We start from the raw sequence: 20,549 nt of genomic DNA, 5'->3' as shown, positions 1-20,549 counted from the left end.
TTTAGACTAGTGAAGAGAAAAGGAATTTACTTGAGACAGAAGAAGGGGAAAAGTTCGCCAAGCAATTTTTTTTTAATGTTTGCTTGACTACTGTACAAGATTGGTGTGACTTGTTGGGTGCCATTATGTACTAGGAATATGCTTTATGGAGGTAGGAGTTTTATGTACAGTTTGTTGTAATGTAAGGAACTTAGTAAGATTAAGATGACTCAAAGGAAATGTCAACCATGTGGCTAGGAAAGTCCCTCCACCCCCTGCTCTTTTTTTCCATTCTAAGCATTTATTATATACTGAGCATCTCTGATGTTATGCTATTAACTCTCATTATTCAAGAGAGGATTAATTGTATCTAGTGTAAAATCATCATAATTTCTAATATTTTAAGTTTGGATTACTTAATGTTTAAATTTTGGAAGTAATTTCCTCTGCATACTTGATTATAAATCCTTTGTGCATATTTAGCTCTCTTTGTCCTTGTTAAAACAAGCTAATGGTCAGTGTACAAAAGCACTGCTTGTAGAAACGTGAATGTGTCTAGTGACCAGTGAAGAAGAGACATTTCAGGGGTAACAAAGTATGTGAAAATGGTTTATATTGGTAATAACAATATGTTACGAAGTTTTTCCAAAGTTTAGAAAAGAATTCCACATATCTAGTTGTTTTGTGACCTTTCTTCCGGTAATAATAGAGTTCAATGCAAAAAAATTGGGAAAACAAAAAAGTACAAAGGCAAAAACCAAAACCAAAAATCACGATCATCCTAATCCTGCCAACCAAAGAAAATCACTTTTAACTTTCTGATGTATGTCAGTGTTTTTTCTTTTCATCTGTGTGTGTGTGTTTACAAAATGATTTTACAAAAATGGTATAATGTTTGAGAGTTTGCTTTTTTTACTTGAAAATTCCTGACAATATTTTCATAGGACAGTTGTGTTTGATAGAAGAGAAACTGTGAAGCTCTTGATGGGTAGAGTATTTGTAAGTTTTTCAGGTTAGTTAAGAGTGGGGATAGAAGGATTAGTTGAAGAAACAATTAGAGAATTTAATTTTACCTTGCAGTGTTCAGAATGACTTTAAAGATCAGGAATGGGGTCATCCATCAGATTATTTCCTGTGATTACTGCCTTAGGAGCTCTTAGAAGAATTTCCCCCAGTGGATTGTGATTTCTTTTTCAGAATAGTCACAGAAGACTTAAGGGGAAAGAGGAGATGGAGACTTTTCTAAGATGAACATAGGTGGGATCAGCCAGACACACACAGTTCGAGTAAATATATTGGTTCTAACAGTGGTGGGACCCTAGTATGCCACAATGTGGAAGGAACCTCAGGCCCTATCCAACTCTTAAACACCAGTTTTGCAGATGAGGAACTTGCTTGACTTATCAAAAGTCGTGTAACTAGCTAGTATGGGACACTTTAGTAATATGGCAATTGGGCACTATTAAAAAGTATGAAATTTATTACTTTTCTAATTCTAATTTTGCTTTGTATTTTTCATGTCTTGAGTTTTCTTATCTCCCTCAGTTTTCTACCCATCTCCATATACTCCCATCTTTACTTTTTTCTCTCTCTCCTCTTCAGTTAGCCATTATGTGGAATTAATATTTTAAAATCATTGTTTATATTGATTAATTTTATCTTCTCTGTTTAAGGTTTTTAAAAAGGATCATTTAACTTTTATGTGCCTTTCACAAAATGGAATAAAATTTAATTACTGTGTTTTACTTCTGTATAATACTAAATTTATGATTAATATTTTATTATCATCTTATCATTACTATTAATAGGAGCCCCACAACATTTTATCTGAAAAAAGAAAAGATTTCCAGCTCTTGTAATGGGAAACCAGTATTGGCCAGAGTAGGCTGGATGGGGCAAGAATTGTCAGAAAAGCCCATGGGGGAGTAGGTGATATGATAGAAACACTAAAATAAGTTGTGAATCCACTTGTTCCCCTTACTTTAACAATTAAAACATAAATGCTAATTTGTGAGTGCTTATTTAAGAGGAGAGAACTTTCTTTTTGCAAGAATTTTTAAAAGTCCCATGGGCAAAGAAAAAAAGAAACTAGATGAGTTTATGGGATAGAGGTTTTCAGTTAAAGCCATCTGGAAAGACTTGAAAGCTGAAGGGTGTGGTTACCACTGAGTTTCATAATTACCCAGAAAAGAAAGAGATTAGGGAGGTTTTTGTAAATTACGCAGTCTCTGGCAAGTATACAAGTCACAGAGAACAGACAGTTTTACTTATAAATTCTTTGGAAAAGTATTTGCTTTCAGTGACTAAATGAAGCAAAAGGGAATCCTTTATTCAGATTGAAATTAGAGTCAAATGACAAAATTTATAGTAAGGGTAACTCTATAAATTATAATCTGTTTGGGTTCATGTCAGAGAAAACCCTAGTTTAAAAAGTAAGGAAATGTTATTTTATCATATAACAAGAAGTCCAGAGATAAGGTAAATTTCATGGTTAGTCAATTCAGTGACCCACTTTCTTAATCTCTCTCTGCCCTGTCATCATTATAGAGTTGATTTCATTATCAGACCTCTACAAATGGGCTATAGCAGGGATGTACATTTGCATACAGATTCTGAACATTTCCAGAGGAACAAAAGTACATTCTTCTTCTCTGTAGAGTCATTTAAAAGTAGGGAAACATTTCCTTGAAGGCCCCCCCAACCCCCCCGCCAGAGATCCTCATGTTTCATTAGCCAGAATTGTGTTTCATACCATTCTTAAACTAATCTTTGTTGAGGGGCACAGGATTAGGACTTGATAATAATTTGGGGTAGAATGAATGTATGTGGGGAGTTCAGTCCCCATGACCATAGTAGTACCTAGTGTAACAACTAGTTACTGTACTGTAACAACTCCTCTTAAGAAGGAGATTTAGAATTTATTAATGAAGTAAGTAAAGCATAGTGAAACATGAGTCCCAGCCCCACCACTCAAGAGCTGTGTGATTTGGGTTAAATTCATTAATTTCTCTAAATATGCATTTCCACATCTGTAAAATGAAGATGATAATGCCCAATTCATAAGGCTGTTTTTTAGAATTCAATCAGATAAGATAGCACAGATTCTAACATTTAGTATTCAATAAATATACTATTACTATTACTGGTACTTTTATCTCTATGTAGTTTTGTACTTAAAGAAAACTCTAAAAATGGTATTTTCACTTTAAAGGATTAGTTGGGTTTTTTCCTGAAGATACAAGGGCCTAGGCCAAAGTTGTTGGAGCTCTCATTTCCTTCTCTAGCTTTTTTGTATAGTAGTACAAAAATGGGGGAAACTTAATAAGTTTAGTATGAGCTGCCACTAAAACAATTCGTTTACATGGTTGTGTCAACTAATACTTTGCTATTTATATTTGAGGTAGCATAAAAACTGAACTGACACATATTTTATGAAAATGTGCTATTGTATTAGTGACATATTAGTAATTTTCTTTAATGTAGGCTTCTACATTTTGGTCTTTTTTGCTGTAATAAAAAGTGTAAGCTGTTAAGGTGTAATTCTCTCTTTCTTTGATATTTGCAGATGGCTTGTTCAATCAGTATATCAGTCAACAGGAATATAAGCCACGATGGAGTCAAATCATTCCGAAAAGTACCAAAGGTAAGTCCTACCTTCTAGGTTGTGGGTGCTTTTCCTTTAATGTCCCAGTTTCATGTATCCGAAGGTAGCTCAAATTTCACTGTACCCTATTAACGAAAGGCAGGTGTTTAGAACAAGACATAGGTTCCTCAACTAGATGGCAGAGGAAGCTTATTATATTAAATTTTTCTTTTAAACCTTTTGTTTTATTGCTATAACAGAAGGTTGGGCATTTTTTACACAGAATACCATCATAAACTGCTTTTATAGAGACACTATAAAATTATAGGCTATTGTGTTGTAATCCCAAACGTGTCCCTGAAAAACCTTAAGTTCTGCAGAATTGCTCACAAAAGCTAATAGGGCTTATGAGAGAAGTAGAAGTGGGACATACCATTCTAAATCTGTGGAACTTTATAATCAGATACTAATAATAAAAACTAATGATAAAAACTAATAATATAACCAGATACTAATAATAAAAAATAACAATTCTAATAAAAATAAATACTAGTACAGTTAAATATAGGCATTTATATTGAGCATCACAGTGATTTTGGAGCTTTAAACCCTGGGGCTCATGCTTCTTTCTTTGAGCTGTAGACCCTCAAGCTGAAGACCTCCTCCTGTGGTCTTCATACATTGCTAAAGCCTTCATTTTAAGTGTGAGAAAGCTTTCCTCAAATAGTGTTAAACATTAATATACTGGAGAAAATTGCTTATGAACCTCCATGATTTCTGAGTTATATAAGCATCATTTCCCTGCTTTATCAGTCATATATGAGGTAATTTTCTTCAGAAGTGCATGTTGTAGCAGACAATTATATTTGAAAACTAATGGATTAAATATATAAAATGCAAACCTACTGACAGTCTGTTCTTTTTTTTAATGATCAAATATCTGTCTTTTTTATTTATTTATTTTAAATTTTTATTTTACTTATTTATTTTTGGCTGCGTTGGGTCTTGCTGCACGCGGGCTTTCTCTAGTTACGGCAAGTGGGGGCTTCTCTTTGTTGCAGTGCGCGGGCTTCTCATTGCGGTGGCTTCTCTCTTTGTGCAGCATGGGCTCTGGTGTGCGGGCTTCAGTAGTTGCGGCGCATGGGCTCAGTAGTTGTGGCTTGCGGGCTCTAGAGCGCAGCAGCCTCAGCAGTTGTGGCACACGGGCTTAGTTGCTCTGCGGCATGTGGGATCTTCCCAGACCAGGGCTTGAACCCGTGTTGCCCGCATTGGCAGCTGGATTCTTAACCACTGCACCACCAGGGAAGTCCCTGTTTTTTAAATTTATTTATTTTTTTTGTCTGCATTGGGTCTTCATTGCTGCACGTGGGCTTTCTCTAGTTGCAGTGAGCAGGGGCTACTCTTCGTTGCAGTGCACGGGCTTCTCATTGGGGTAGCTTCTCTTGTTGCAGAGCGTGGGCTCTAGGCGCTCAGGCTTCAGTAGTTGCAGCATGTGGGCCCTAGAGCACGCGGGCTTCAGTAGTTGTGGCGTACGGGCTTAGTTGCTCCGCGGCATGTGGGATCTTCCCAGACCAGGGATTGAACCCGTGTCCCCTGCATTGGCAGGCGGATTCTTAACCACTGTGCTACCAGGGAATTCCCTCTTAATCTGTTCTTGAAAGTGGTAATACTGACTTTACTAATTGGGGGAAGAAGGAAAAAAAGGGAGAAACTTCAACAATAATGAGCTATAAATTCTAAACCTAGCTATTAAAAGGAGAAAGAATTTGCAGGAAACTTCTGAATGATTAGTGCTTGAATGCGGCTTCAGTTTTGCATCTTATTTATAGTATACAAGAACTGACATTTCGGTCTTTTTCATAATACCCCTGTGGAATTAGTAAAACTTTGGATGTTCCCAGCACTTCCCTGGCAGTCCAGTGGTTAAGATTCTGGGTTCCCAGTGCATGGGGCATGGATTTGATCCCTGGCTGGGGAACTAAGATCCCGCATGCCACATGGCGTGGCCAAAAAATACATAAATAAAAAATAAAAATAAAAATGCCCTTTACCTAAAAAACACAATTAAAAAAAAAGTTGGATGTTCCCTATTTTACATAGGAGAAAGCTGATACAGGGCAAGTTATTACCTAAAGTAATGTATTTCAGTTAATGGGAGAGTTACAAAGAAAACCTCAGGTTTTCTGGTTTACATCAAGTAAGGCATTAGAATCCTGTAACCTTTTGAACCATTGAAATTAAGTTATATCTTCATATATAAAAGATCTGATATAAAATAAGATAAATATAAGTTAAACAATAATTTCTCCTTCAGAGGTTTAAAATTTTCACTGATTATATTTAAACCTGCCCATTAAGCTTTGTGATGTAAATAAGAATCAAAGGGAAGCAAATCTTATATTTTGTCAGACAGTACTACTCAAATAAAATAGTTGGTAGATTATGTGGGAGATGATTTTTGAAATATTGGCGCAAAATTAATACAGTGATGAAATTATCATTAATGTAAAACTTGATAGCATCTTAGTTTTCAGTAGCTGGTTTTATGAACTTTAAAACTGCTCATTATACTAATAAACCATGCCTGGAGTTATAGACCTGTGATCTAGTTCTGTGATTGTTTTCCATCTTCATTTTGTCACTTCACTAGTTTAGAGATTTTACGTTTTTGTGGAATATCCTGTGTCTTTGCTGATTTATGGCATTGGTCCTAAATAAGTTGAAAGTAGCTTCCAGTTGCATTAAGAGCCTGAAAGCAATTAGAAAAAAAGAGCAAGATAATTATTATAAACTTAGTTATGTCATATTATGTCTCTTACGAGTCCTCTTATTCTTAATATTGAAAGAATAAGTGTGTGTTATTTTCACTACTCATTACAGACTTATGAATGAAGTTACTCTGGATATGCAGTTGTTCTGTGGTATTTCTTTAAAGAAAATATTGTTTCTGCTTCAGGTGATGGAGAAGATAACCGACCAGGAATGAGAGGAGGCCATCAGATGGTTATTGATGTTCAAACAGGTGAGGACTACTTGGAATGGAAAGCAAATTCTTTAAAAAAATTATACATTTAAATATCAGGTACTCATAAATGTACTTCTTTCCATTCTTTACCAAGTTAAATGTCATTGGCCATAACCAAGTAGCAAAGAAAATAGGCATTATCTACAGGTAATAACCTAAACTAGGCAATGGCACGTCAGGGAGGGGAGGCTGCTGCACAAATGAAATTAGATAACCTAAAAGAAATGTAATGTGCAGCCCTTTAGAGGTGTGTGTGTGTGTGTGTGTGTGTGTGTGTGTGTGTGTGTGTGTGTGTAGTTTTATATGTATTTGATTTCCATAGTATACTGTGGAGTATTTCTGGATTTTTAGTGCATTTATATTTTAATGCCGTAATATGGGAATTGTTGCAGTAAAAGAGAATTAAGATATATTTTAGAGGGAGAGAATATAAAATTAAGTAGCCTAAGTGTTGGTAGATGCATAAATTGCTAAACACCATCCACAAGCCTATAAATAATTTGTTTTAGTTAGTCTTCTTTTTAATTTTATTCTGAAACTTGATACTGAAAATTTTGCTTAGGTTTCTACAGCCTAGAACAGCTTAAATACCATTATATTTAGAGGTTAATGCTAAAATTATAATAGGTTTCAAACTACCATCTTGAAAAGCAAATAATGCCAAGAATTTTGTATAATTTTATTATTTGGTTTTAGAAAACTTTACTACATACAATGCCAGTATCCACCCAAATAATATTTTACTTTTTCCAAGTGTAATAAAAACTGTGTTCTATTATTGTATTATGCTGACAATAGTGCTTCAGGAATAAGGTTTTTTTGACTCATTTTAATTACTAAGATTATTGCAATGCAGATAATAATCATCTAGGCATTAATGTATTTTCACAAATGTTTTGTAAGTAAAAGGAGGAATTATTATATTTACAATTAACTGCTAAATTTGTGTAGTAACCTGTGAGTTTGTTTGGGAGTATTATTAGGGTCTATTTGGAAAAGATTCATTTTGAGGCATAGGAATTTGCTTTCCTTATCTTGGACCCTCTTCCCAGACCCCTTCCTTCCCACAAAAATAGGCTTGACTCAGCTGTAGAGTCCTAAACATCTTTTTTTCTACCTGAGAGTTCAGTAAATACACACATGCTTATTTCTCAAAGAACCAGATCTATACAGAAATTGGTTTTTTTAATCCAAAATTAAATACGGTATAAAAAAAGAGTTGAAAACTTGTGTTTAGATTGTCTACAGTAGCTTTTCTCCTCTTTTGAACATACAGTGGAATTTATAATGCTGTTCTTCTTTTTCTCAGTCATGATGAAAATACTATTAAATTCTTTTTTTTTAATTGCTAATAAAATACTAAAAAAGAGTGTTGAAAAACTACTTAAATTTTCTAGACAAAATGCTGTTTTCCTTAAATGCAAAAGTAATGTGGTTTACTTTAACATTTAAAGTTCACCTTATCAGGGAGCAGAAGGAATTTTCATAGTGCTTACTGTGTTGCTTATTATGGAATATGGACTGTATAAAATAGGTAAAATAAATGTGTAAGAAAAGAGAAAGTTTTTCTCTTTTTTTGTAATCCATGACATTTGAGGATGGAAAATGAGAAGATTCAAATGATAGGCAAATATCCTGACAGAACTTTGTGTGAGCAGAGTCATTGACGATTAAATGCTGACTTTTCAGGTCAGTGATCCTTGAAGTAAAATACAGCATGTAGTGATAAAGGTCCACATATTTTCCTGTAATATCTTGGTTTTATGCATTAAGGGCAGGGTTTCAGCAGACTCAAGGTCCTTATCCCCATTCCCTTTAAAAAAATATTTCAAGGAGAGGAAAAGGGTTGTTTCAGTATTTACTTGGTTTGCTTTAGAAACAATAATTATAAGAAAGCAGTGACTTAAAGTAAGCCATTGTAAATAAGTGAGAATGACTATAGGCATGGGATATATTCCAGATGGAACCATTAAAGGCATAATCTCTCATAGTTTCTGAGGCTTTATTATAGGTTGACAAAGGTCTACAATGAAAAATTGATCAGTATCCATACTTCTGTATGAGCACTAGTTGATAAAAATGTAATAAAAATACTTTGTGAATATATTTTTAAGCAAATATTTCTACTATAGGAAATTTAGGGACTTAGCCATCAGTAGAGGGATTTTTATTTAGAGCCATTTTGTATCTGTTTCAGTGCTTTTTTTCCACCCCCCCAAACTTTCTGAATGCTGGGTCAAGCTTTATTTAGGTCCATGTGTGATGATTAAATGAGACTTTGAACCTTTAACAGGAACCAAAAATTTAAAGTCTGGTAAAACTAAATAATCATGATAGTTAATATAAAGTTGTCCATAGCTCAAGTGAGCTTGATGGTCAATATGTTACCATTACCACTTATAGTGTGGAAACAGTACTATGTGAACGATGAAGTTGAAGGGGTTTAACCACATTCAGATGATCCTTTATATGAGTAATAGGGAGTATGAGTTATAGGGATGGTGTGTAAAACATATTGGTATGGAATTCTTTATACATATATATAAATGAACTGGTGATGCAATTAGGGTTGGGATCCAGATTGAGATAGAGGAGAAATGCAGCTTCTGAGGATTCACGTGTCTGGAAGCAGAGAGAAATGTAAGGAAAGATGCCCTAGGACTCAACCAAGTCAGAAAAAGCTTTGAACTTTCATAAGACTCTAGAATAGTGGTTTAAGTTAAGTTTAAACAGGTGTCTGGTTGTGAGGGTGGGTAATCCAGGAATCTGCTATATCAAGAGAAAACAAAAGGAATTTTTAAAATGCCATTCAAAAGTCTAGTAACTGCCATACCCTGGCATTCCGACTCTTTCGTTTCAGCTAACCATTGCTGTCTATATATTCCTTTCTATCACCATGCTCTATCCTTTTAGTATTTCCTTGTTTTCTTAGATGAGGCTTCATGAATGGGCTTTAAGGAGGCCCATGATACTCTTGAAATGGTATGTAATATTTTTGTCTGCCTTTGTGGAGTTTATTGGGAAGATTCATTACCTATATATTTTTAAAGGGTTAAATATTTCTATTGAGTTTTGACATTACATGGTAAGTAAATACTGCTGGTATTCATATAAAATTTCAAATGAAATTCCTTGCTCTGTGTAAGTGGTATTCATTGTTGAAATAATAGTGTTTCCAAAGTAAACTCTTGCCCACCTTTCCTCTACTCTTGTTTTTTTTCCAGATTATTTGTTGCTAGATATAAGGTGGGTGAGGAAGAGAGTAAAGGTGATAAAGTCAGAGAGGTAGTGAGGGGCAGTTGTGTTGAGTTCTTTTGTAAGAACTTTAACCTTTACTCATAGTGAGATGATTAAAGGAAAATATTGTTGGGTTTTGAGAAATGTTACTGACTTTTCATTTTAACAAAACAAATTGGGTGAAGGGCAGAAGCAGAGTGACCTTTAAGGAGGCAGTTCCTTACCAGAGAAGTGATGATAGCATTGGCTTTTACTAGAGTGGTGATCACAGTGTTGAGAATTGGTCAGATTTGGGATGTATTTTTGAAGTTGTCACATACAGCTGACAGGATTTACTGATGGATTGGATATGAGGTGTGAGTGAAACGAGTAATGAATGACTCAAGGTTTTGACCTGAGTAGTTGGGAAAATAGCATAGCCATTCCCTAAGATGGGTAAAACAAGTGGATTAAATATGGTGGGTTGTTCAGCAACTTGTTTTTAGACAGGTTGAGATGCCAGTTAGACATTCAAGTATATAGATACGTCAAGTAAGCCTTTAGATATATTGTTTGGGGTTCAGGAAGACAGGTCCAGGCAGAATAATCATTTCCCTTTCTGTATTTACATAGCACTTTGTTCATACTATTATTTTTACTATAATGATTTCCAAATTGTTTTAGAGTTGCTTGTGTAGGTGTTATGTATCCCATTCCTCTCTATTCAGCTTTCTCCTTTCTACCTCCCATCCGCAATATTCTTATTGACTGGGGAAAGACAAGAATCTTGCATTATCTATTTTTATGGCCACAAAGCCTGGTATGGAGTGTGTACTGAATATTTGTTGAACTGAATCAAAATTTTAAAATCCATTTTCCTTCGAGTTGAAAGAAAAGTATTTACTTGGAAACTACACTCTGATATTGCTTTAAACCTTGATGAGTGGATTGTGTCATGATGTCATTTGTTGTAATATGCTAATATTTTTCTGAGGTGAATTTATATTATTGGTTATACTCTAATATATTTAAATTTTCTGGTGATTCTGTTTGTTCTTTTCTAGTATATAGACTATATTTCCTTAAAGCTGTAGTTCTGGGCTTCCCTGGTGGCGCAGTGGTTGAGAGCCCGCCTGCCGATGCAGGGGACACGGGTTCGGGCCCCGGTCCGGGAAGATCCCACATGCCGTGGAGTGGCTGGGCCCGTGAGCCATGGCCACTGAGCCTGCTCATCTGGAGCCTGTGCTCCACAACGGGAGAGGCCACAACAGTGAGAGGCCCCCACAGTGAGAGGCCCATGTACCGCAAAAAAAAAAAAAAAAAAAAAGCTGTAGTTCTTATTACCTTGGGATCTAGGTAGAAAAATTAAAGGTTACGTAGACTTTGCATTTTTTTAGGGTAACAGTTGGTGCTTTCTGAATTTAATTTGGGTGTAGGAGCAGAATCTGGGATATCTTTGGGATTTTTTTCTCTAGAAATTCTACTTCTATTGTAAAATTATTAATAGCATAATTTACCAAGGTGGTTTCATATACTTTTATTTCATCATTTATGTACCAGAGTCTTATAACTGCTATCATCAGGTTGATTTTAATCATCTTCAAAGTTGTATTTCTTGTTAAGTCTCTGAAAGAACCTTTTCTAGTCCAGGCTTACTGATATAACAATTAAATATAGTGGTTGGAGGTTGAGTGTGTGGGAAGGAAGTGTGTGTGTGTGAGAGAGAGAGAGAGAGACATATCTGGATTTCAATCCTGACTTTACCACGGACTTTTTGTTTGATCTTGAATGAGTTATAATGACAATAAAAACAGGAATAATAAATTAAGTTGCCGTGAGAGTTAAATGAAATAATGTCTTATACGTATCGATATATATTATTTATATAATATGTATTTTTATATGCAACATACTAATCTACAAATATATACTGATTAGTTCTGCTGAGAGAATTTGATGTAAATTTAGAGATCTTTCTTTTATGTTTGTTTTTTTGACAGAATCTCACAGTGGAAATATTTTTAAACAATTTAAAAATTTTTGAAAAGCAATTTAAAACATGAAAAGCAGTGCTGTGTTGAGGGAAAAAATATCTCACTCATAATTCCACGTTCTAACTAACTAATTGTATTTTGGTATAATTGTTTCATCTTTTGTATATATTGCCCTTATTGATGTCTTAGAAAGGAAAGGATAAATATACTTTTAGATTTTTAGGAAAAAATATTAAAATTCATTTTAAGAACTTTTTCGTTAAGGATTAGGTTGATTTAGTAGTAGAGTGACTTTCCCCAAGTAGAATTTGAAGAAACTATAAGTTCTGTCTTTATAAGGTTGGTGCCTAAGTAGTGAAATACAGTTTAGAGAAGCCCAGTCCTTATTTTAAATATGCAATTTGAAGGTTTCCTAAGCAAGGGCTCTTAATCTGTTGAAGTTATATACAAAATTTTCTTTGTATGTACATTTTTCTGGAAGAGAATCCATAAATTCAGATCATTAACGAGTTAAGAACATCTTCACTAGACTAAAACTTTTTTTTTTTAACCTGAGGAGTAATAATATTTACTAAATACCTACTACATGTAGAGATTGGGATTAGCACTTTTATATGTTCATACGTTTCATTTACAACTGAAAAGGTAGATACCTTCATTTTACAGAATAGGTCGTGCTGTGTCCAGGGCTGTGGAGCTGGGATTTGAACACAGGTCTGTAGGACTGTCTGGCTCCAAAGCCCATGTTTTTGCTGCTGTTACTATAGTGGTTCTTAGTTTTCTAATGCGGAAGATACAGTGAAAATCTCAGGTGTGATAGGGGAAAACAGAAAAGACAGTATAGATTGTGAGGGCTAAGTCCTGAGACCTCAGCAAATTTTAAATACATAAATACTAATAAAGCATATCACTTCACTTATAAAATACCATAAACTGAAATTGAAAAACATAGTTGATTCCTTTACATCCTTATTAAAAGCTATTGCAGATATAAAGAGTGAGGAACAATACCTGACCTAATAATTGCTAACATTTATTGAGTGCTTCCAATGTGCCAGGTATTTCACTAGACTGAAACTTCATAGAGCTCATTTCAGCTTCTTTAAGGTGACTTGTATTTCGAAGCAATTATTGCTTCCCACTGTTTCATTTATCTTGTTTTCTTAAATATTAAAAATTAATAGTCCCTGAATTTTCTTTTCCTTTTTCAGTCTGTAGATATTTTTTTCATTTTGCTACAGCTCTAAGGATAGACTCACCATTTTAAAAAGTACATGGTAGCATAAATTTTACTCTGATTTTTCAAAGCTTTCTTCTATCCTAAGTGAATTCTATTATTCTTACCAGAGAAGAATGTAGTATTGTATTGAATGTAGTAGAGAAGGAATGTAGTATTTTGTCCTACTTGGGAGTGTATGTTAATTTTATTGATTTATTCCTATACCTGGCATTTCTCTACTTAGGTTATTCAACTCTGAATTGGGTTTCAACTCTTGGTAAAATAAGGCTAATAGAAAGAGAAAAAGGCATGTCTGTTTTGCTTCAGTGTGGAAGTCTGTCCAGATGAAAACTTAAAATATCCATGGTACCAGGCAATTCTTTGTTCAACTCTCATTGAATTTTAAGAACCTACGGTACCAGCCTTTTTCTCTCTCTCAAGCAGAATAGGTAGTAAGATTTAGGCAAAATCCCAGTGTTTGGTATCTATAAAAGAAGTTGCTTGTCACTTGAAAGAACCGTTCTGTGGAAATCTGAACCTCTCTGACTGTACTAAATTATTTGTAAAGTGCTTTCTTTTTTTTTTTTTTAATGCCACATAATGGTTTTCCTTGATATTCTTTAAAAAAGCTGTTGAAGAAAGTAGGTAAACATGGGTTTTAGTTTTTAAATACAAATATATTCATATGGCTGTATTTCTGTAGCTACGTATGACACGAATCTTTTTCTTTCATACAGTTATCAGAAAGGAATTCTAAAATATAGCCCTAATACAAAGTATATTGTCATAGGCAGAAAATACAACCTTTTAGCAGGGAAATTACAACCATATGTTGAATTCACCCAAAAGATCAGTCTCTAGTTTTGTAATCATAGCCTTATGTAAGAAATATAGCTCTCGGGACTTCCCTGGTGGCACAGTGGTTAAGAATACGCCTGCCAATACAGGGGACACAAGTTCGAGCCCTGGTCCAGGAAGATCGCACATGCCACGGAGCATCTAAGCCCGTGTGCTACAACTACTGAGCCTGCGCTCTAGAGCCCATGAGCCACAACTACTGAGCCTGAGTGCCTCACGCCTAGAGCCCGTGCTCTGCAACAAGAGAAGCCACGGCGATGAGAAGCACGTGCGCTGCAAGGAAGAGTAGCCCCCGCTCAGGGCAACTAGAGAAAGCCCGCGCGCAGCAACAAAGACCCAACGCAGCCAAAAATAAATAAATTAACTAAAAAAAAAAAAGGCTACACAAAAATTCACCAATTAAAAAAGAAAGAAAGAAATATAGCTCTTTTTAAAAAGAGAGACAGATGAATCCAGTTGATAATCTGCTGGGTTTTGAGAGTTCAAGGCAATGGCTAAAGAAGGTAAGGTTAAAGAGCACATAAAATATCTTTCCCCTTCTAACTTATTCTTCCCTTCAGAAATTCTAATGTCAATCTAATGTCCTATGAACTACACTTTCAGAAGGATTAAACTCTTAAACTAAATGTCCTGACAGGGTTCATTTTTGTTTTGAATATAAATTTGTGTTTCTTAAAAGTTTTTTTTTTAATTTCATTTGTTTTTCTCTTAGTGTCTGCATTAAACTAGGAATTAAGCTAACCTCTTTTACAAGCCTAGTAACCCTCCACCTACCTCTTCTTTTTGACACTTGAATTTTATCTAAGGTTGGGCCCATGTTATGTCAGTGCATAGTATATGCATTCTATACTATTTCAAAGTGGAAAGATGGATTTAATTATGAAAATAGTGTGCCATCTTGTGGAGGATTATGCAATCAGCATAGTCTGATTTACCCCTAAGAATCAGAGGAGGAGGATAGATATTGCAGTTGGGCTCATAAAATAAAAAGCCTGCTTCTTTGTGCAAAATGGTGTGAAGATACTGATGTGTTAACATTTCTACCTTTTTCTTAGTGTATATAAGATTTATAGATTAGTACTATTGGTAGTAAGTAGTTGTAGGGGTTATTTAGTACTGATACGAAAAAAGACCTGTAAAAAAGACTGGTTGCATTTTAGCTTTTGTGGCCTGAGTAATAACTGATTGATTGATTGGTGATTGATTCATTTAGTCTCTGAGAATGAAATTGGGTTGATATCTTGAACACAGGCTATTATTGGTCACTTTATTTCCGATCTTTCTGTTTCCCTGGCTCCTCCTTTTCAGTAAGTCCTATATGCTGCAAGTTCAGATCTGACCATGTCACATCTCTGCTTAAAATCTTCTGTTGCTATTTAATACTGTACAGTCTGTGGAGTCGAGTTCAAAACCTTTATATTGTCATTTAACCCATTTCATGATGTGGCCACTACCTGTCTTTTTAACTTACCTCCACTCCACTACTTTTTTTTTGTCCTTTTAAAATGAACAGTGTGTTTATTCACCACACAGTTTTCACCACTGTGCATGCATTATTTAATTCTCATGGTAGCTTTAGGAGATAGGTACTCTGTGCCATTTTAGAGCTGAGGAAACCAGTGGTTAAGGAATTTGGTGTTGGTCACACAGCTGTGGTGATAGAGCTGCAGTTCCATCCAAGATCTGCCTGACTTTAGATTCTGTGTCTTTTAAAACACTTTTTGTGTGTTTTTCTGTCTCTGTACCCTTGTGTTACTTTTTACCCTGCTTGAAAAGTCCTCTTCTCTTTCCTTCATTCTACCAGCAAAGCCACTTTCTGATGCATAGGTCAGATACCACTGTCACCATGAAATCTTCCTGAGTCCCCCTCAATCTGGTATATTCTCTTCCCTTTTTTGAACCCCCGTGGTGCTTTTTTACCTTTCTTACGGCACTTAGTCTACATTGCATTATGGTGATTAATGTACTTGTTTTATATTCTTCACTAAATTGTAAGCTCCTTGAGGGTAGGGATGATGTCTTCTTTTTATTTTTATTCTCTAAAGTGCCTTGCCAATTCAGATTAGTACTCAAAAAATGTTGAGTGAACATTTCAGTGAGTCTGGGAGAAATAGCCTCTGTAGCTTGTGCTCCTTTAAGAAAAAATACAGAGAAAGGGCTGCTGCATGAGGAGGATTGTACTGCCCTAGGGATGTGCATGAATTGTTATATAACCTATAAGCATGAGAGTGGACATCGTAAACCAAGCTACTGCCATGTTGCAAATAATAGCATTTTCTTTTTTCTACTTTCTTCTCACTACAGTTTTGTCTGATTATTTCTATAATCTTTAAAAGTTTTTGATATCCTTTATGCATTAAATAATATTTTTGCTGGTGTTTGGATAATATTTCATTCCTGAATGATTTAACTTAAATGATTAGATGATTTAATTAAAATTTTGTTATACATTTCATTCAGGTATGTCAAAGGGTCCTGTTACCATCTGATTCATTCAGTTTTACTATTTAACTGGGACCACAAAGCATTCACGAACAAGAATGACATCTTGGATTAATTCCATTGGGATGCTTGCTCTGTGCCAGATTTTATTTTGCTCAGCTATCAATGAGGCTGTTGTGGAAATGTGGGTTTTCTTTGCTGTGAGAATTTATGCGTACAAAGAGACCTGCTTTTCAGAAAGAACATTGAGAACCCAGATCCCAAGAGGAAGGGTTATTAAAGTTAGTGAACCAGGGTAACCTTATCCAAAGGGTGCCCAGAAACACTGTAAAACAAAAGGTCAATTGCTATTGCTATTTTACTTATATACCCCCTCCCTCTCCAGGCTTCAGAATTTAATGGGGTTAATTGCATTTATAGTGAGGGCTTGGCAAATAATTTTTAAGTCAGATGAAAATTCTTTAATTTTTTTCCTGTAGAATTCTCAGTATCTGGGCATTACTGTGTGCCATTTGGGAAACAGAATGTTACTTAACTAATGATAATGGATTGTTTTATACTTCTGAGAGATGGCAGTTTTCTAATAGTTTCCATTATTTCACATTTATATAGAGCCCAAAGTGTTCTAGGTACTGGGTTAGACATGGAAATATACAATAATACTGTTTTTATTGCATCAATGGTACTTAGTAACTACAAAGTATTTTGTGTATATGTGCATGTTTTAAAGGTAGAAATGCTGTTCATGCTTGACAGCCTTCAGAATGTTTTCATGTAACTTATATATGAAGAACTTTACCACCACACTGAGAGTTTGTAAATGAAAAAATCAGGACCCAGGCAAGTTAAGTGACCTATACCTGATTTCCCAGTTAGCACTAGAACTGTTCCAGTGGTCTGTTCTTATCTGGAAGCATTGTTTTAATTTCCCCTAGGTTCTTTCACTTAGAAAATTCACTTAGAGTTTGAAATTATATGAAAATATGACAAAAATCTCTTATAAGACATCTCTGAATGGCAAGAATTTTCTTAAGTAGTGTTACAGTATTTCCAGGTGCATTTCAACCCTTCATGATGGGTTGTAATTTAGATGACAGTCTCTGCATATATTGGCCTAGGGCATGTCAGAGAGTGTAGATGGCTTTATAGTTTTCCTGTAATGTATTATATTTAACTTAAAAAAATGGTAGGCATGTATAACAAGTAGACATAAGATATTTACAAAGGGAAGAAATATTTGAAGAAAGGAAAGGCACTATTATTTTATAAAGAAAGGTAAAAATTTTCACTGGTCACTGAGCAAGAAATGTTTTATCACATGATAAAGTCCATAGGTATAATAGACATTTCAGAATTAGAAGAAACCAAATCCTCAAGATACCTAGAATGACTTAAAAGTTGATTTCTGAGGAGTTAAATCTAGCATAATATATTTGGAAAAATTTCCCCCAGTTTCCATGGGAATATCAAGGCTATGCATCACTTTATTCTTAAGATATCTAACTTTAACTCACAGCTAGTTTTAATCATTGTTTTTTTTGTTTGTTTTGTTTTCGTTTTTGTTTTTGTTTTTGTTTTTTTGCGGTACGCGGGCCTCTCGCTGTTGTGGCCTCTCCCGTTGCAGAGCACAGGCTCTGGACGCACAGGCTCAGCGGCCATGGCTCACGGGCCTAGCCGCTCCGCAGCATGTGGGATCTTCCCAGACTGGGGCACGAACCCGTGTCCCCTACATTGGCAGGCAGACTCTCAACCACTGCACTACCAGGGAAGCCCTAACCATTGTTTTTTGTATTGTAATAGGAAACAGTTTTAATGTGAAGTTTTTTCAGAAGTAGCTAGATAGCTTTATGTTATATTTTGCACTGTATATTTCTTTGGGATTTCTTTTTTTTTTCTTTTCCCTTTTTTTTTTTTTTTGGCCGTACGCGGGCCTCTCATCGTTGTGGCCTCTCCTGCTGCGGAGCACAGGCTCTGGACGCGCAGGCTCATGGGCCTAGCCGCTCCGCAGCATGAGGGATCTTCCTGGACCGGGGCACGAACCCGTGTCCCCTGCATCGGCAGGCGGACTCTCAACCACTGTGTCACCAGGGAAGCCCCCCTTTTTTTTTTAACTATCTGAAGCTGCTTTGTTAAGAAGCTGGTAAATGTAAATGTTTTGTGGCCTGACACAGAAACTCCTAAACTGGCTGCACATCAGGATTCCCCCTGGACACTTTAAAAGTACTGACTCTTTTTACCCACTGAGGACCTATGCAATCTGAATCTTAGGGGATGCCTCCTAGTTATCTTTGTATTTATAAATCTCTCAAAATAGTGGTTCTGCAGCAGCCCTTCCGTATGCCTATATTTAGGAAATGCTAGTATTTATTTTGGAATGTTAACCAGTTTAAAAATCTCATTTTAAAGTTTACTTAGATGTACCTTCTTAAATGATCTTAGAAGCAATGGCTTGATCTTGGTGCCTATACTTAAATTTTGTTCTTGTTTATTTTTTTTGCACATATTTTTCTAATTTTCACAGAGACTGTTTATTTGTTTGGTGGCTGGGATGGAACACAAGATCTTGCTGACTTCTGGGCGTACAGTGTGAAAGAGAACCAATGGACATGTATCTCTAGAGACACTGAGAAAGAGGCAAGTTCTCAGACTTTTCATCCATCTGTATTACGATAGGGGTGTGCTCGTACACTTCTTTTTCTGAATGATTTGTATTCTTTGTAAATGTCTATCAGCAGTGATAGCAGAAGAATTTGTGGTGACAAGTTTGGTTTAAGTATTCTTGCATTCCACCTTCTATACCTGGTTCTTCAACTATTGGTACATGAACAAATCTATTTTATAGAGATAAATAGAAATGGGTATCTAATATAATTTAGTTTTTAACCACTTTAGTTAAAATGTAACTGTAACTATTATTTTTCTTATGTTCTTGTCACCTCTACTCTTATTTTGAACATTTATCTTATTTTTATTTCCTCTGGAAAAATGTGCTTTTGGTTCCTCACTATCTTACTATTTTGGCCCCTCACTATTTGACAATCTTATCAGTTTTCACAAATGATGTATATTTTATTTTTAACTAAACTTGTATGTATGTATTCATGTGTGAGTCTGTCTATTGATACATATATACATAAAGCTTTTCCATAGTGAATAGGATGTCTTGGATTTACAGCATTCTTTTATTTAATTTTTTTAATTATATAAGTGCATAATTAATTATACCCTGATATAAAGCACATATTCATATATTATTTTTTTAATCATTATAGAATTTTTTATTGTACTTTTCCCTCTAAGCAATTTCAGATTACAAGGTGAAAAATAAACTAAAACAAAACAGTAGTAGCAGCAAATGAAAAGGGGAGGAAAAGACCTAATTCAAAACCACTGATTTTAATCTAGGAAGGCCATTTTTTTAAATCTGGTGCTATGTCTTTAATCTTAGGAAATTAGATTCTTGTTTACTTGGTGTGTTCCTTTGTTAATCATTTGGGTAGTTTTTATCTTTTTAAAGAGATCTTAAAATTCTGATTTCTATTTATTATCCCTGTGAAAATGGCCTTTGCCTTTTCAATATTAAAGTACCATTTTCTGAAATGATTATTTTTATCCTCAACAAAAATAAAGACAGATCTTAAAAGAATACATATCTGATTTCTCTTAAACTATTTTAAATCTGAGTTAGTTGTATTTGTAATTATTCTTGCAAGAAGCCTACAGTTCATCCTGAAATCCTCCCTCTTCTTCATTGAGGGTATCTAATTAGGGCCTAAAGTTCCACCGGTTCTAGCACTCAGTACTGCGTTTCAGATGTTTCTTCCTTTCTATTCCTTTTGGCATTAATTCCAACTTTGTGGTTTCTTTCTTAAATGTTTTTGCTTCCATTGTTGATCTCCAGGTCTATTGTCCATTCATTAGCACAGTCTTTAAAAAAAAAAAAAACATTTGGCCATGTGACACCTCTGCTTAAACCCTATGGTTAGCTTCAGTCCCTGTTTCTGTTATCTACTGCATTCCATATATTACATTACAAGCACCCACAAAACTTTAGTGGCATATAGTAATAAGCATTTATTTTGTTCACAAGTCTGTAGATTGGTTGGGCTCACTCATGTGCTGGGAGTCAGCTGACTGTCAGCTAGTCTAGATTAGCTTCCGAGACTACTTGGCTCTGTTCTACATAGCCACTCACCTTCCTGTTGACTAGCATGAGTCTTGTTCTCGTGTAGG

The 20,549-nt window shown here is 35.1% G+C and overlaps 1 protein-coding gene across 1 annotated transcript in view; it reads left to right on the top strand.

The window, feature by feature from the left end:
- Window positions 1-20,549, top strand: part of MKLN1 (muskelin 1) — a 184,713-nt gene that overhangs the window by 99,200 nt on the left and 64,964 nt on the right. The window contains exons 7-9 of the mRNA XM_007445636.1: window positions 3,545-3,622; window positions 6,519-6,584; window positions 18,838-18,950. Coding sequence (XP_007445698.1) covers window positions 3,545-3,622; window positions 6,519-6,584; window positions 18,838-18,950 — 257 coding nt within the window. The remainder of the gene's footprint in view (window positions 1-3,544; window positions 3,623-6,518; window positions 6,585-18,837; window positions 18,951-20,549) is intronic.

Source organism: Lipotes vexillifer, unplaced genomic scaffold (genome assembly GCF_000442215.2).
Source record: "Lipotes vexillifer unplaced genomic scaffold, Lipotes_vexillifer_v1.1 scaffold1110, whole genome shotgun sequence".
Taxonomy (NCBI): Eukaryota; Metazoa; Chordata; class Mammalia; order Artiodactyla; family Lipotidae; genus Lipotes; species Lipotes vexillifer.
This window is presented reverse-complemented; position numbering and strand designations above follow the sequence as displayed.